General features: G+C 39.9%; 1 protein-coding gene across 6 annotated transcripts in view; it reads left to right on the forward strand.

Moving 5' to 3' along the window:
* LOC146318291 (uncharacterized) overlaps window positions 1-14,000 on the forward strand; it is a 151,629-nt gene extending 137,629 nt beyond the window's left edge. For all 6 annotated transcript variants that reach the window (XM_084732181.1, XM_084732184.1, XM_084732186.1 and 3 more), the window contains 5 exons: window positions 5,613-5,705; window positions 10,294-10,375; window positions 10,476-10,585; window positions 10,804-10,981; window positions 12,914-14,000. In XM_084732181.1, coding sequence (XP_084588307.1) covers window positions 5,613-5,705; window positions 10,294-10,375; window positions 10,476-10,585; window positions 10,804-10,981; window positions 12,914-12,918 — 468 coding nt within the window. In that variant the 3' untranslated portion in view covers window positions 12,919-14,000. The remainder of the gene's footprint in view (window positions 1-5,612; window positions 5,706-10,293; window positions 10,376-10,475; window positions 10,586-10,803; window positions 10,982-12,913) is intronic.
* The last annotated feature ends 2,333 nt before the right edge of the window (window positions 14,001-16,333 follow it).

A 16,333-nucleotide genomic window follows, 5' to 3' on the forward strand; every position in this document is an offset into this window, starting at 1 on the left:
ACTCTAATTCCATTTTTTTGTAAATGTATTCTTCAAGGTTATGTAGATATGAAATATAAGTAATTTATTAATGTTTTGGTTTGTTTTCATTTTTTAAATTTCTAAACTTGGCAAAAACACTCGTGTCCCAGACAAGAATTCGCAATTTAAAACAATCTAAAAATGTCTTCAGAGGCTTTAACAATACCTACTGATAACATAGGTATAAAAAAAATGCCATAATAAATATGTAGCCCTTCTAAATCAAAGCTAAATAAGAATTATGGTTTAAAAATGTGTATGCATATTTTTATAAGGATTAAGAGAACTCCAAGTCAACTCTGTCAGATAGAAAACTACTACATGCTACATTTACCTGGGAAGTTGGCCCAAGGTTTAAAAGACAAGAGTTTGATCTATTTAAATATATATTCCAAGCATAATTGAAGAGTAAAAATCAAAACCCGCTCAAAATACAGCTTTGTCCCAGTTGTCAAGAATGAGTGATATAAATGCTATTGTTGAAAAGGTTAACAAACAAATAACAAAAGAACCGCTTTTCCTGGTCAGGTATGTACTGTACACACCAGTGGATGCAGACAATGTGCACAGCTGCAGGACAGATGTGCACGAAAGACGAACTAACCAGGGAAATGACCTTGTGTCTTTGCCTGGAAACTTTCAGTGTTGTGTCACTCCATGAAGCGCGGGCACGTTTCCCTGGTTTAGTTCCACTCAGGCTTCACTTAGTTTCTTTTCTTCACTTGTAGTGATGCAGGGAAACATTTTGAGCATCCTGCAGTGTCCCTTTATCCTTTAGCTCACTAAAGGATACAGAAATGAAGGAGACATGATGAATCACAAGGCTGCAGCCACCAACCTACAGGTGTGCTGGAATCAATTAGGATGTTTACAATGAGAAAATACAGAGACTCTGTTTAGGCTACTGCTCTTTGTGTGCGTGTGCGTGTGTTCACGTGTTAAGAGCGTATGTGTGTTAACTGCTCAGTGAGTCATCCTTTGCTGGTGCCACCTGCGTCATCATGCCATTTTCATCCTGGAGAAAGACACAGAGACAGAGAGAGGAGAGAGGAGTAAGGCGTCTCAGGTCTGCTGCAGGGCTTTTTACAACACAAACACAAAGGATTAAACTGATATCACAACATGATGGGAAGGCATTAATGTCCTCTTTGTGTGTGTGTGTGTGTGTGTGTGTGTGTGTGTGTGTGTGTGTGTGTGTGTGGGAGGGGGGTTGTTTGATTGTTCGGTGGGAGAAAAATAACATAACTGACCTGTGCATAAGAAAAGTGAATTTGCTTGATTAAAGCAATAAATCAAACTCTTCAGAAAATGAGCAGATCAAATTTGCTTTAGGGGAGGAGAAATCATCCACAGGTCCCTGATTGGTCAGTAGTTTCAATACTGAATGCAAACTATTCATTGTGTATTTCTGTATGTTGAGTGGTAATAAGGCCATAAGCATTATCTCAGAAGTGAGATAATGCTTATTGCATGTTAACTGATTAAACAGAGTCTCCACCCCAAACTAAAAAGATACGTATTTTTCCTGTAGGGCTGTTTATTCCTCTAGATTGTTTTGTGTGAGTTGTGAGTTCATGAAATATGAGCCATAGAACTCTCAGCCTTTTCTCTGATTTAATGGAACTCAATGGCACTCAGTTTGAGGTGCTGAAAACACAAAACAGATGCTTCCTCAAATTACACCTTTTTAAACACTTGTTGCACGTCCAGCCTGCTGTTATTGAGTAAACTACATCCACACTTAAGTCCATTTAGGTTGGCGTCTTAACTGTGGTTAATGTAGCTACTAGCTAATGGTAGGCTATTGTCACCAGTTGCCATAGCCTTGAAGAGAGATTTCTGCCGTAATGTTAACTAGCTGTTTAGTGATGCGCCTGTAACGCCCCCACCAGAGGTCAACTAGTTCAGTTTGACAGTTCAGGCACATGGCACTGAAATCTGCGCTGTGATTTGGTCCAGTAGGTCAGGGGTTTCGGTACCTGGAACCCGAGGAGAGTGACGTTGTTGAGTTTTTATAATGTATTTTTTGGGGCATTTGAGCACCACAAGCCAAGTGCAATCTGGTTACATTATATTAGAGAGAAGTCAGCTATATATAACAGCAAATCACATTATTACTTTTCATTCTTTTTCATAGCATGGAAAATAATGAGGCTACCATTAGTAGACACTGAATGGCTTGGACGGCACTTGAAGGAGGGGAAAATTCTCGCAGATAGTTTTACTAATCAAGTAACCTTAGACTTGAACTTTAAGGTGTATTTAACAGTGCCTTTGCTCTCCTCTGTGTGCTCTCCCTCTCTGTCTGTGATAGTTCATTAGCTAGCATTAGTTGTCAGATCCAGTGTTGTTTTCCTGAACATCCTCGCTGACAGTCGGGGAACAAAATTAGCACCATCCACCAGCGCAGTGATAGTAAAATATGCAAGTGACTGGTAGATTTGCTTCACTTGCCAACCAAAAAAAACTCCAAACGTAATTCTTTGAACACAGGTCTCTCCAGCGCTGACACAGTGCTGTGCAGATAACATGTCTGGCTATGTCTCCTAATTAGTAAGTATTGCCATTACTAACTATCTGTAATATATCACTTTTTTTTTCTCTTAATAGGTAGTTGTCTTTCACACATACTTCATGCATCTCTGATTATGAATAATTGTCAGATTAGGGTCAGATTACCAATCAACTGGTGGCAATGACAGATAATAATACTCCAAAGATGGTGTCTCAAAATGTTCTGCGGTTCCCTTTGCCAGTATCTTTTTGGTAAAGGACAAAGGAGAGGAAAAGGTTAAAGACGATGTCCGTCTCTGTCTTCTGTTAGTCTGACTAGTGTCCAGTTTCTGCAATAAAACTAATGAACTGCACACTCACACCTGCCAACATCGTGGTTTCAGAGACACAGGCTTCTTGGGGCGTGACTGAGATGTGGATCTGGATTCTGCTTCATGCTACAGAAAACCAACAGACACCAGTTCACAGTGTGATGACACTGCTGAACTGCAAGTCATTTTAATCCCACTGGTCATTTAATTTGTACTTTTTGTATTCATTGTGCCCTTTCAAATTTGAGATGACTTCATTTATTTATTCATTTATTAACTTGTGTTGTGTTAATGATTCTTCTTGTTTATTCCTTGGTTTTCTGGGTCTTTTTTGGTCCATTTGCTGCCAGATTATAAACCTGTTTGTAGACAGTCAAACTATCAAAAAATTTTGATCACTGTTATTACTACTCCCCATTTCTACATACTTTGGTGTCTAAATGACTGATAGGTACAAAACGTTTTGGAATTGGTCCAGTAGATCGCCTCAGCTGGCGGCTGCAAAACAGGCTACAATGGCTCCAATGTAATTCACCTCTCAAAGTATGTTAACTGAGGGCGTGTTCGCACCAGCCTTGGTTCATCTGGTTGAACAGAACCCTGGAGCATTTAGATCCTCATTGTGGTTTGCTTGGGTTGGTGTGGACACCAGATTCAAACAAGTGAAGTCAAGTGAAGTCTGCAGTGGTTCATCTCTTTTGAGAACAGCATTCACACCAATCACATAAGTGTACCATTGTATGTGTAATTTCATTGGTTACCAAACAGTTTCTCTTCCTGTTTTGGTGACTGGTAAACTAGTAGCATGTTTGCTACCAAAATGTGGACTGGCAGAGGACAAACCTGAACTCACAATGGACCTGCATTATTAAATTATTTAACACTTGGAGTCTTAGGAGACGTTCATATGTGCGGTCCTTGAAAGTCTGCTGACTTGCGGTCCAGATCAATACCAACGTGAACAGAACCTGACAGTGCTTCATGATGTGTGATATCCATGTAGAAATTGGGCTGTTTGTTGTCTTTTTACCTGCTGACTGTATGACAAATAATCAAATTTCCACCACATGACTTGTGTTTACAATTTATGGTCATTCATTTGAGTTTTGCTTTTCTGAACGCAGAACCAGTTTTAACATTGAAACAAGGAATCATCCTTGCTTTGGTTTGATTCAGGAACCAGACCTCTAGGTGTAAACTAGCTCCAGAAGTTCTTGTTTTTTCCCCTGACAGACTCAAATTGTTACTCAAAGTGTCTGACAATAAAGAAATGGATCCCTACAGAGACAGACATCTTTGTTAAAGCCTATCCTTTTTGTTCCACCTGAGCCAGCTGTTGTATCGTTCTTCAAGGCCACTGGACTCTATTGACAAAAATGGTCATTGTACCTCACAGACCACAGCAGTTGCAGGTCTACTGCTGCCACAGTCAGCTAGTTTGTTTGTATTATGGTGGTGTTTTAAATGATTAGACCCAAGGGTGGAGAAAAGGGTATGTCCCAACAAATATACAGGAATTACTGAACTGCCCAGAGCAAATTAAAAAATTAGATGCAAAACAATGTATTTTTTAAGTTTTGAAAGGTTGCATTCTACCTATAGCCATTGGCCTCTTTTTACTGCCAAATTATTTAATATATGAATTAAGGGACTAGAGACAAGTCTAGTGAGCTATTCAAAAGATCAGGGTGAAAGTGAGACATATACACAAATCTATTGTTTTGAAATTTATTCTGATGCATGTTGTAATCTTAGTCAGCACTCCTCTGGCAGCCTGGCAGCAGCACAGCATCTCTCTGTCTCCCTTCACACTGTGCACCTCAGACAGGAGACTGACACCTTTTGCTATGTGTATGGGGACATGTCCCCACCAACCTTGGCATGAAATGTCCACCCTTGGTTAGATCTAAACTAACATGTTAAAACTACAACTGGACCAATTCCAAAACTTTTTGTGGCTAGCAGTCATTTAGTCCCCCAAATATCTAATACTGGGAATACTCTCCAAATCTCTGAGTACTACTTGATGAAAACCCAGGAAAACCTGAATGAAATCATGCAACATATACTTTGTGCTTTTAGTCATTCTTAGAACCGTGGGACAGGCTGCAGGGCAGAACAACACAGGAACATCTTTGGTCCTCCACACTCCCGTATTGGTCGCTTGCAGTTGCTTCTTTGCCTAGAACCGCATGTGTTAACACACAATCACTGAGTGTCCTGTGTAATATTGTGTTGCATGTGCTCTGTCTCCTCTTCCGGTGTTTGTCCTGTGCTTGATCACTTTTGGTTAATCCTGTTTATGGAAGCGCTCTGTTGTTATTCAGTCAGTATCCTCATCTTTTGGTACTTCAGCGTTAAAACTGTAACTATTCACTAACTTTTTTTTTTTTGAGAATCTGTCCGATTAGCTGCACCCTTTTTTTGAATTACAATGATTTTGTTGCATAATGTCCCCAAACCATTTTTACAGTGCCATGTTTTGATTAATTTATCCCATAATGCAGAGAATCAGTGATCTCATGTATACTGTAGGAGGAGTCATTTGATTTGAATGACAGAATCTCTTCCATACTAGCAGAGCAAAGCTACTCTGTTTCCCGTTAACTTCAACTGCCAGCTGATCTGCTCTTCTCTGCTGCTCTTGTCTGTCTGCCTGTCATACCTCCCTTTTTTTTCTTTCTTTCTTCTTTCTTTTCCCTCTCTATCCCCACACTCCCCCGCTTGTCTGTCTGTCTGTCTGTGTGTCTGCCTGCCTGTCTTTAGGTTCAGATAGTGCACAAAAAGCTGGACTTCAGCCATGTCACGTCTCGCTGTGGCTCCAAGGACAATATCAAACATGTCCCTGGAGGTGGCAATGTAAGTACTGCTGGAGCTGGAGGAGGCAGACTCTGGTTAGGGTGGATGCATATCATTGTTATGCTAATTTTGCCTCATTCTGGCTGTCTCGCTCAAAATCCTAATCAATTGGGAATGTACTTTTTTTTTTATCCCAGCCACAAAAAGACCTGATGTGTCACAAAAGGATAAGAGAGTAGCTTGGATGCATTTTTTATCTCATACACCTGATTGGGCTGTATGTTCACTAGGGTTGCAGCAGTATACCATTTCTATGACATGATAATTGATGGTCATAATACCATGTACATTTACTTATATGTATTGCATTCCACTATATCAATGTTATTACGAAGAAACAATTCTATCATATTGATGTTATTGTAAAATTTAAAAAAAAATCTACTGTCTTAGTGTTATCATATTAGTATTTTTAAATTCAATTCTACTGTATGTGTTATTAAAAATATATATTCTACTGTAAAAGAAATTAAATTCTATTGTGTTAGCGTTATTTTAAGAAAAGATTCTACCATATTAGTGTTAATAAAAATACATTTATTCTACTGAATTAATTATTTTTCTTCTTATTAAATTTTATTGTAGGAGCATTAAAAATATAATTCTACTATATTAGCATTATTAGTGTTGTTATCTCATGTTTGTGTTATTTAAAAATAACAATTCTTATTTACTTATTTTATTCTTTTAGTGTTACTGTATTAGTGTTAGTTTAGTTTATTCGTTTTCTTTGTTTCTAGTTTTTTTTAAATTGAAATTTGTCTTATTTATTTCATGTCTGTCAGGACATGAAATTTTGTGAAATATAAACCAAAAAGTGTTTGTTCAACCAAAAAAATCCCTCTGTTTTCCATCCTTAAAGGACATTGTGACTAATGGTAATAATAATAATGATAAGAATTACTGTTACCTTGAAATTGCGATGTAGACTTTCATCATACTGTGAAAAAAATCATACTGTTGCAACCCAAATGTCCACAGAACAAGACTCAGGCCTTCATAAGCCTTTACCACCATTATACAGTATGAGCCTTACTTGTCTGTGAACACAGGCTGAATCAAAGCACCATTCTTCACACTTCCTGCTTGATTAAACAAGAAGAAGACCTGATAGTTAATGGAAAGAAATGAATCAGTCTGACATATAATCAATATATTGTATCAGTGTACTGTATCCTAAATCATGTGGTGATCACGATCAAACCGCTGCACACAGATTTAGAAAATCACATTTTTCTGTAGTGAGAAACCTTCAAGGCTGGAAAATCCAGATTTTCAAATATCAAGCATAAACTGAGAATGAGCGCACCGTGATTAGCAAGTTTATGGCACCACCTGTTTGCGTTTCAGTTTGACTTCACCTAAAGTGGACTGACCTCAGGTCCTTCTGCCCACCCTTCCAGATGTTGTTCCCATCTGCTCCAAACACCTGCTGCACTATCACATCCCATCTCTGGCCTGCTCTCACAATCACCACTCTGCTGTCTCAGATCAATTAAACCAAATGCAAAAGGTTTAGAGCAAATGGCTAACATCCAAGTAGTGGCATCACATAAAGCTCTAGGCTGGGCTGATCACACACATTACTATTTCAGCAAATGTTCAGTCTTTTGGATGCTGAAATATGCCTTCTTGGTTATTTCATCAGTTTAAACCATAGTCATGACAACGCTGTTAAGCTTACAGAAATAATTATTGCCAAAAAAAAATGTATATAACTGAAATGGAAATCAAGATAATTGGGATGTGGGTTACAAAAAACTGAATATTGATATAGCACGATCTTATTCCTCTGTAAATCTAATTTCATCATGTTGTTATGTTTTATTATGTTTTTCTTCTCAACTGTTGTTATTGTTATTTAGATATTTGTTTCAATCTTTACTTTGTCTTGTCCATTTTCTTTCCTGCCTTAATCACATTTGATGCTCTGTACTTTTTTATGTCTTGCTGTTTTACATGTAAATGTAAAACAACACATGTATGAATATGTTCCAAAGCATGTTCCACATAAAGTAAGTAAATACAAACCAATACAATCCTGTAAGGTGTTAATATTACAGTACAAGGGCACTATACATATCCCATGGGAATGTACTGTAGTAGGATTACTACTTTATAATGTAGTAATATATTATAAAGTACTATAAAGTCACACTGATATAAAAGAAAACTGAAGTCAGTGGTATGGAAACTCTGACAGGCAAAAGAGGAAAAAAAAAAATCTGGTGACCTATTTTCTAGTCTGATCTAAGTTTCTTTCTCTCCTGTGTTTATGACAAGTACAGGTGAAAAAAAAGATGTTTTTTTCCCAATTGATCTCTCTTTTCATCTGTGAATCAGGTGAAAAAAAGTTTTTACCAAAATCAGTAGGTGATTTTTTTTTAATCAGGAAAATTTTCCTCCAGGTGACTTTTAATACCTCCATGTGAGAAATTAAAGTTGAGATGAAATGAAAGATGCCTTTTTACTGCAAAAAAAATGCAGGAAAACTAATTCTGTTGCATCTGTTGCAGGGCACTGCCACTCAATGAATTTGTTTGTGTGGCCACTCACAGTATTGCAGCAAAAAAAAAAATCCCCATTGGCCCCAAAAGTATTCTCTCCCATAGGCCGCCGTTACAACCTTTTCTCGTGCCAAACAAATCAATTTTCAAATCTGTGACGTCATCACAATGTAAAATCTGTGTGCCGTGTTGGAACCCGCAGGCGGCGGCAAAGGGGGAAACGCTGCTGTTCATATTCAGTGGGCCATATAACCATGAAGTAAACCCAAAAGCTAGAAAACTTTTTTGGCTTATGTGCCAGATAAGCAGCTCTCATTGGTGAAAAGGGCACCATGTTTGCATACACAATCTAGCACCCTATAATATATTTATGACCCAAATCCAATCATGTTTGCTTCCTGTAAAATAAAATATGATTTGTGCTTACATAGGTTTATACCAGCTAGTTTCAACCAATAGTATCATGTCATCCACCCATCAATGAATCTTCAACTTTTAGCAACACAGACCTAAGATTCATTAGTTAGCAAGCTAGCAACAGGATTGTACTTCGGGTTACAATGTGCCCACTCTTCAACATTCAAATCAAATTATTCCCAACATTATGACCTGCCTATCCATCCTGCTTCACTGAAATATGTCACAGTACAGAAGCTAGACACTCTGAAAGTGCTGTTTCATCTTGACTTTAAAGGTGCGTTCATGTACTGTTGGAATAGTGGAAACAATTATCTCCCAACAGGGAAAATTCACATGAATGCTCCCTCAAGTCAGAACAACAACTCAGAGAGTCTGACAAAATGTAGTTGTTGCTGTTTGTTGACATCATATACACAGAATTATGGTGGGCAAAAGTAAAAGTTTTGGTTGATAACTATTTATTAATTCTCATATTGCATATCATTTTTGGTCACATCATTTGTAATATTGTATTAAGTTGTAACTGTTAGTTATTGTCCACATAGAGTGACCTAGATTAATTCAAAATTTTATGTATTAGCATTAACCCTGATAACTAGTCCCTTACTCTCGGTAGCATCCATGTTGTTACTACAGTATGATTTAAATGCACATGAACTCACCACAAACTGGGTCTGTCCAAGGAGCACTTGAATGCTCCACAAGACTCACCTGGATGAAAACAAGAATGCTTTTAGTCCTTTTTAAAAACACAGGGTAGTGGTGCACTTCAGCCTCTTGTGGTGAAAATGAGTATTACAACAACAAATACAACAAAAATTCACCTATTTCACAGATGAAAGAAGAAACTTAAGAGCTTTAGACCAATTATTCTTTATATTATCTGTTCATAAGTTATAAATACAGAAGAATAAACAATTTAGCTCTTACTTAGAAAAAAGATTGGCAGGATTTTCCTCACTTGCCTCTCAGGGTTTCCATACACTGGTGTGTTCCTCAGTCTCAAATGACATAATGAATATTTAAATTAGCTGTTAAGACTTAAAATATTTGTATATATTATAAAATCAGGTTGCTAATATGTTAAAGTGTGGAGCAGCCTCTAATGAGGGAGAGCTCAAATGTCAGTCAGGCAATCAGCACTAATCAAGGTGTGTTTAACAGCACTGAGGGTCACAGTGTACAGACAGTTCATCCTCCTGTCTGTCACTGAATATGTAAGTATGATTGATCTTCTGACACACTGTGAGGCAGGTCAGCGGGTCTCAAAATCCATCAGTGCCAGCTGCCGTCAGACTGATCGGGATTATTCCTCGTGATCCTGAACACACGCTCGCACTATGTGACGTCGATCTAATAACTGCCTTCTCCCATCCTCCAATTATAGCCTGTCCCCATTTATCTGCATAAATGGAGCGTCATTTACCAGCCTAACAAAACAAGAAGGCACCTTCAGTAACAATAAAGCAGGTCAAAGTAGGAAACGAGTATCTGTTCTCCACTGTATTGTACTGAATGTCATCCTCTATATATGCAGCAGGTGCATGGTAATGGATGACAGTGATTTTCTAAAGTGGATAGAGTAGACGCTGAAGTAAAGATCCATTGTGCTGGATGTGGCGTATTTATGAGGCTGCATTATGATCTCTCCTCTTTCCCAGGTGCAGATCCTGAATAAGAAGGTCGACGTGAGCAAGGTGACGTCCAAATGTGGCTCCAAGGACAACATCAAACATAAGCCAGGTCACTATTAAAACTTCTGTTCCTTCTGCCCTCTTTTTTTCCTCCCCTTAAACTTTTTTCTTCCACGCTGGTCTCAAACTTTCTTCTTTTTCTACCTCAGGTGGAGGTGATGTGAAGATTGAGTCCCATAAGCTAAACATTAAAGCCAAGTCTAAGGTCGGATCCATGGACAACGTGGGGCAAGGAAACGGACAGACCAACGGACACAAGGTCGAACTTTAACACAGTCATTTACCATCAGTTCATACACAGTTAACTTCTTTGGTTCTGCTGAGTCACTGTGTGCCTTTACCTGCTGACACCACTAGATGGTGTGGTAGCATGAGATAGTACTCTCTAAAAATCATTGTGTGTGTGTGTGTGTGTGTGTGTGTGTGTGTGTGTGTGTGTGTGTGTCCCTGCCCTTGTGTGTCTATATTTGGCTGCAGGAGGAGAAAACAGAGGAGAAGACATCTTCACCCCCAACAGGACCAGCAGGCGTTGCTAAGGCAACAGCACCAGGAGGTGTTGCCAAGGAGAATGGGGTGAAGGAGCCCACACCTACTCCTTTTGGGGGAGACGGACTGAGGGAGCCCCTTAGCATAGACAAACGCATCACTGAGACAAGTGGGTAAACAGAGGCACGAACAGGGCTACAGTATCAGTTTTAAATGTAGTGAAGTGTTTGTCTATGATTTTGAGCAAACTGACCATTAGCTAAGGGTTGACCTAAACCCAGGGCTATTGATTCACAGTTCACTTTTTCAAGCTTCTGGGTTAAATATCTATTGGAACAGTGACTGATGTTTACAATCTAGAATGATGCGTGACGTCTCTTTAGCAACCTTTATCCCTGATTCATGCTTGACAACTTTTAGCCCCGTGTTTAATCGATTTCTAATGAATAATCCTACAGCTAAGCCAGCAAGCCCTAGGCTAAAGTTGGGTTAGCATGTGACAGGGTTATGTCAGTGTGAAAGTGGTCTTAACCTGGGGCTATTAGCTCCCTTAGCCTAGGATTAAGAGAGTTATAAGAAAGCTTTCGAAGGTGTAGAAATTTTGGAAACAACAGGTCCTTGATTTCAGCCAGAAGTAAACTAACTTACTGATAACCAACAACCGTGGATTTGGTCGGCTGAAATATCTGAAATGACAACTGATGCTGGCAGTACCAATGTTGGATGATTTGAAAGCTTACTATATAAAACCATACTTGGACAACCAACACAGAGGTTAGATATACAATTTATTGCTTGTATTTTGAAACAGTATCACTTTTACAAGAGAAAACTATTTAAGGATAAGTTAAAAAACAAATTGAGCAGTCACAACACCACAACATCTAATGCAATCTTGGCAGGGATGTAAACTTTCTCAAAGTAAAGACAAGAACAAAGCTGCTATGTTCCTCCTGTGATATACTCTTAACCTTGGCTCCCAAGTGTATACAATACTGTAGCAATACTGTACAATACAACACAATATAGTACAGTACTATACAATACAATATGATCTAATATGGTCGTGTCTGATACAAAACAATATGACACAATATGATGCGGTACAGTACGATACGATGCGACATGAAACGATAGGATAGGATATGATACAGTACAGTATGGTATGATATGATGTGATACATCACAATATGATACGGTGCAATACAGTATGATCCAATAAGATACAATGCAACATGTTATGATTTGATAGAGTGTGATACAACTTTATTGTCAGTATACATTGAAATTAATTTTACAACCTTAGGATGTTAAATGTAGTACAGTACACAGAAGTGCAAAGAATAGTGAATGTTCTAGTCCTGCACAGATATTTTTCTGTTATCTGTAACCCATTTGATGATATAATTAGCTAATTTGGAAATTTTGTTGCACACTTTTGCTCTGGTGTTTTCAGTTTTAGAAATGTGACAAAAAACAACACTACTCTCCAAACTACTCAGGTTATCGCTCTTTCTATGGCATCCTTTCACACCACTTCAACATGCGTAGAAGTCTGAGGCAGAAGACAGCCTGACATGCCTAGTTACGGTTGCTAAGCCATAATTGGTCAATTGCTATTCAGGGGTATTTTGCAATGAGACAATTGACAATAAATGAGTAAAGATTGTACGTGCATGCATGTGTGTTGTCTGCTCTTTGCTACGTGTCTGATGGAGTGGGATGGTAACAATAGCAGACACTTTGCGACAAAATGAGATTATGAGAAGACCTACAGAGTAAAGATGAGCCAGTCTTAGAGGATAAATTCATCTCTGGCACTGCAACTGGCCTCCACACTCCCTGAGTTCAGAGGCACAACAGGCTTCTGCCACCCGATGTGGTTGCCAAACTCGGCCTAATTGATGGATGACTGTAGTGCTAATACAATAAAAAACAGGAATGTTTTATAATTAGGCCCATAATTCATATGAACCTGCCCCAGACAGTAAGAGCCTATTAGCTAGAGACCATCTGGCTGGTAAAATCTAAACCCTGCAATGTTCCACCCATCACTTTTCTCTCTCTTCTCTTTTTCTGTTGATTACTTTCCCCTCCACAGATTGAGTCCCAGTGACCTGTAGATGTTGGTGGGACGCGCATGGCGCTTGCCGACCCGCCAATCAACCAACCAACCAACCTACCACGGCGCAGTCACTTCCCTCTGGCCCCGCCCTTCATCTCGCCCACCGCAGCACCGAACTGACCGATCGCCTCTCAGTGTTTCTCTGGGGTCCGCCTGCCAGCTTCCTGCTACCAAACCTGACCTTTGACCTCTCAATGCCCTCGGGTTGACCTTTGGCCCTGCCTACCACAGAGAAGAGCACCTGCTGTTTGTCTGTGTTTCTCTGTGTGGGGTTCCACCAGCTTCTCGACTGATAAAATCCCCTTGTAAGCACTGAGTTAGAGGACAAACCCCAAATTTAACAACCCCAACGCAATAAATCCACTAGCGTAGTCCATGCTGTTTGAAGTATACTGAGCATAGTCAGTTTTTTCATAGAATATTTCCACACCTGAGTCTAATTACTGTTTTAACACGTGTCCTTATAGCGCAAACACCCTGCCTCAGAACTCTGTTTCTTAGCCTAATCTATGGTCCCTCTTACAGGCCTTCACAACTCAAAACCACTTTGATCTTCCAACCCAAGCAGATATGCTAAGACTACTATTTGCTCCACCTCCATCCCCAATCAGTGTCCACTTAGCCCCAGACCACACCAACCAGCTGAGGCCCTGCTACCAGCTATCAGCAGGGCAAATGCTGTCAAGTCTGCTTTAAATCAACACATTCCAGGCTCCCGGCCTGCATCCGGCTATTATTTCCAGATCTACAGTATCTACAGCACTGCACGTCTTCTCATTATAGGTCGCTCTACAGCTCACTCATCAAACAATATCTCCCATTACATCTCTTGGTATCATTGCCTGTTTGTCTCCATCCCAACTATATTACAACAATGCTTCTTTATCTCTTGACTATTAATGTCAGGATTCTCACAGTTAGCAGTGATCGGTGCAGAGGACAAGGGCTTATGTACAGTAGAGTAGAGGGGCAACAGTTGGAGAAGTTAGGGAATAGAATGAAGACTGGAAACAGAGTTCGGAATCATTGCAGAAGGATGTTAGACAATTCCTGTGTTATGTTTCAAGGACGGTACTTGCTTGGAGATTTAGAGGACAAAGCAGATGACAATTAGAAGCATCATTTAATGATGTGATTAGTGCATGATAATCATCAAGATAGGTGGGTGTAAAGTGATGGTGGAGCTGTTTCGCTTCTCTGGGTGGCCTTGGCTCAAAAAGGATTTGGCACGGAACAGAGGTATTTGATCTCAAAGCCAAGTATTCCTGAAGTTAAGATCACAGTATTTGACCTTGAAGGAGTGAGTACAAATGGAGCTGAAGGACTGAGCTTGAACAGGAGTGTTCAAGTCTTTCTGATAACTGTTAAACCTTAAATTGCTTGCTGCTGCACCTTTTAGTCAAGAAACATGACATGAAATCATTAATGCACAGCAAACTGTATGTAGCACTTTTCTTCAGATAGTATTACACTTTCCATGTCTGTGAGGGTCAGCTAGGGTCTGTGTGATAAAAATGTCATCATGAGAGGATGTACATGTAGGACTTGTGTGGACATCCGCATAGCAACAATTTGTTGTGATCATAGACAGTAGAATGATTTGTGGACAAAACCACCGTGACATCACCCATTGGGTTGTGGGCAACCTTTTGGAGCCTTGTGTTTGGCATCATGGGAGTTGCCATCTTGATTTTATGCAACCCAAGCATGCACAGTACCGAGAGGCGCGTTGGGCAGTTCTTGATTTTGGCTCATCCTATCAGCAAGAAATAATGGCAGACTGTCTGGTCACAATCTTTCTTGTATTACTGCTAAACAGTATGCTAAAATATGTTTCGGGAGGTTCCGAAATGAGCTTTTCCAAGTGAGAAGTAGGGTAATTTTTTCATAAGGTTGCATACAGTTGTACTCCTTTTCACGTGGCCTGCTATTATAAAAAAAGCAGGTTTTAAGCACTTATGCATTGGCTTCACTTTTCAGACCCAGAATCTCCGTCCACTTATTCTACTGTCTGTGGTTGGGATCGCACATCGTCCACATGGCAGATCCTGCAGTAAATCTTGTAGATGCCCTTCTACTGCACGTGTGGACTCTAGAATATAATAGGAACCACATCGCATCTGTGGTGTGTGCAGCTGTCAGAGGAAATGTCCACTTGGGAGTATAATCCAGGCTTTGTTGTGGACAGTCTCAACCGCAGTGTCAAGTTGCTGTGTAAAGACCTGGTTCTTGCACTTCAGATGGCAAAATTTGATTATTACAATTGAATCACCATCATCAGTTAGGGTCTAGTATGCTAGTTTACCAACTAACCCTGCAATTAGTCCCTACATTCCAACATATTTATGGAAGACACACGGATGAATTTCATCATGCCACTTTGTGCTGTGACCGGGCCTTTATTTGGTCTCCTGATAGCTTCCACAAAGTGGTCGGCGGTCTTCCTCTAACACAATAGCTTGAAAATATGTTAATACATCAGGGTAAACACAGGTCTGTAGAGCATATTAACCACCTCTGGGGACATTGAGTGTTACAGCACTACTTAATGTTAACATTCTTGCTTGCTCGTTGATTTTGATCAGTCCTGGTCACATGGTCTTAGCACAAGTTCACAGACTGCTATGGATGTTTCAGCACTGTAGCCCCTTTCAGTTTGGGGTGATGAAAGTATGAAAAAGAAAGGACAAAAACGCACCTTAAGCAGCAGACCTGTTTCAGTGTAAGTCTTACAAACCTTTTAAACTTATCTCTGAATAAGCACGTATGTCCGACCCATTGTATGGCATAAAGGTTTGGGGTACTGAACCTTTTAGTCTTAATCTTTTCACTAAGACTGTCACAGCACATGCAGCCCTGTTCTCCTGCACCATAACGCATTATCCCCAACCCCCCAGGTATCCCATAATGCCACTCATACATCTACTGTATCGACTCTCCTGTGAGGGACCCCAGGAGTCACCATGAGTTGCATTTACGGTTCACTTGTGGCTATTAGAGACAGACAGACAGCACCGTCCTTCTCTCGCGCATGTGGCACTTCCTGGTCATGTGGTTCACCCCAGTGGAGAGGGGGTGTGGCTACAGAGCCACGCCCTCTTTTTAGTCCTCCCACTAGCCGGTGCGTCTTAGAATCCTCTCTGTGAGACTTTCTTCTTAACACACAAACACACACATAAGCACAGATGGAAAGCACACACATGCTTGTTGGTGTGCATGCACACACACACACATACACACACAGATATACACATGTACACACAAATCAGCACCCTGAAATAAAAACGGTATGCTGTTCATAGAAGCATTTCTCTGTTCTAGAGTGAAACCAACTCTTTATTGTGTTTTGGTGGTCTATGCTGATATTGTTAAAACAATGATGAGCTGTGTCGGTGT

Source organism: Lutjanus erythropterus, chromosome 12 (genome assembly GCF_056507025.1).
Source record: "Lutjanus erythropterus isolate fLutEry1 chromosome 12, fLutEry1.hap2, whole genome shotgun sequence".
Lineage (NCBI taxonomy): Eukaryota > Metazoa > Chordata > Actinopteri > Lutjaniformes > Lutjanidae > Lutjanus > Lutjanus erythropterus.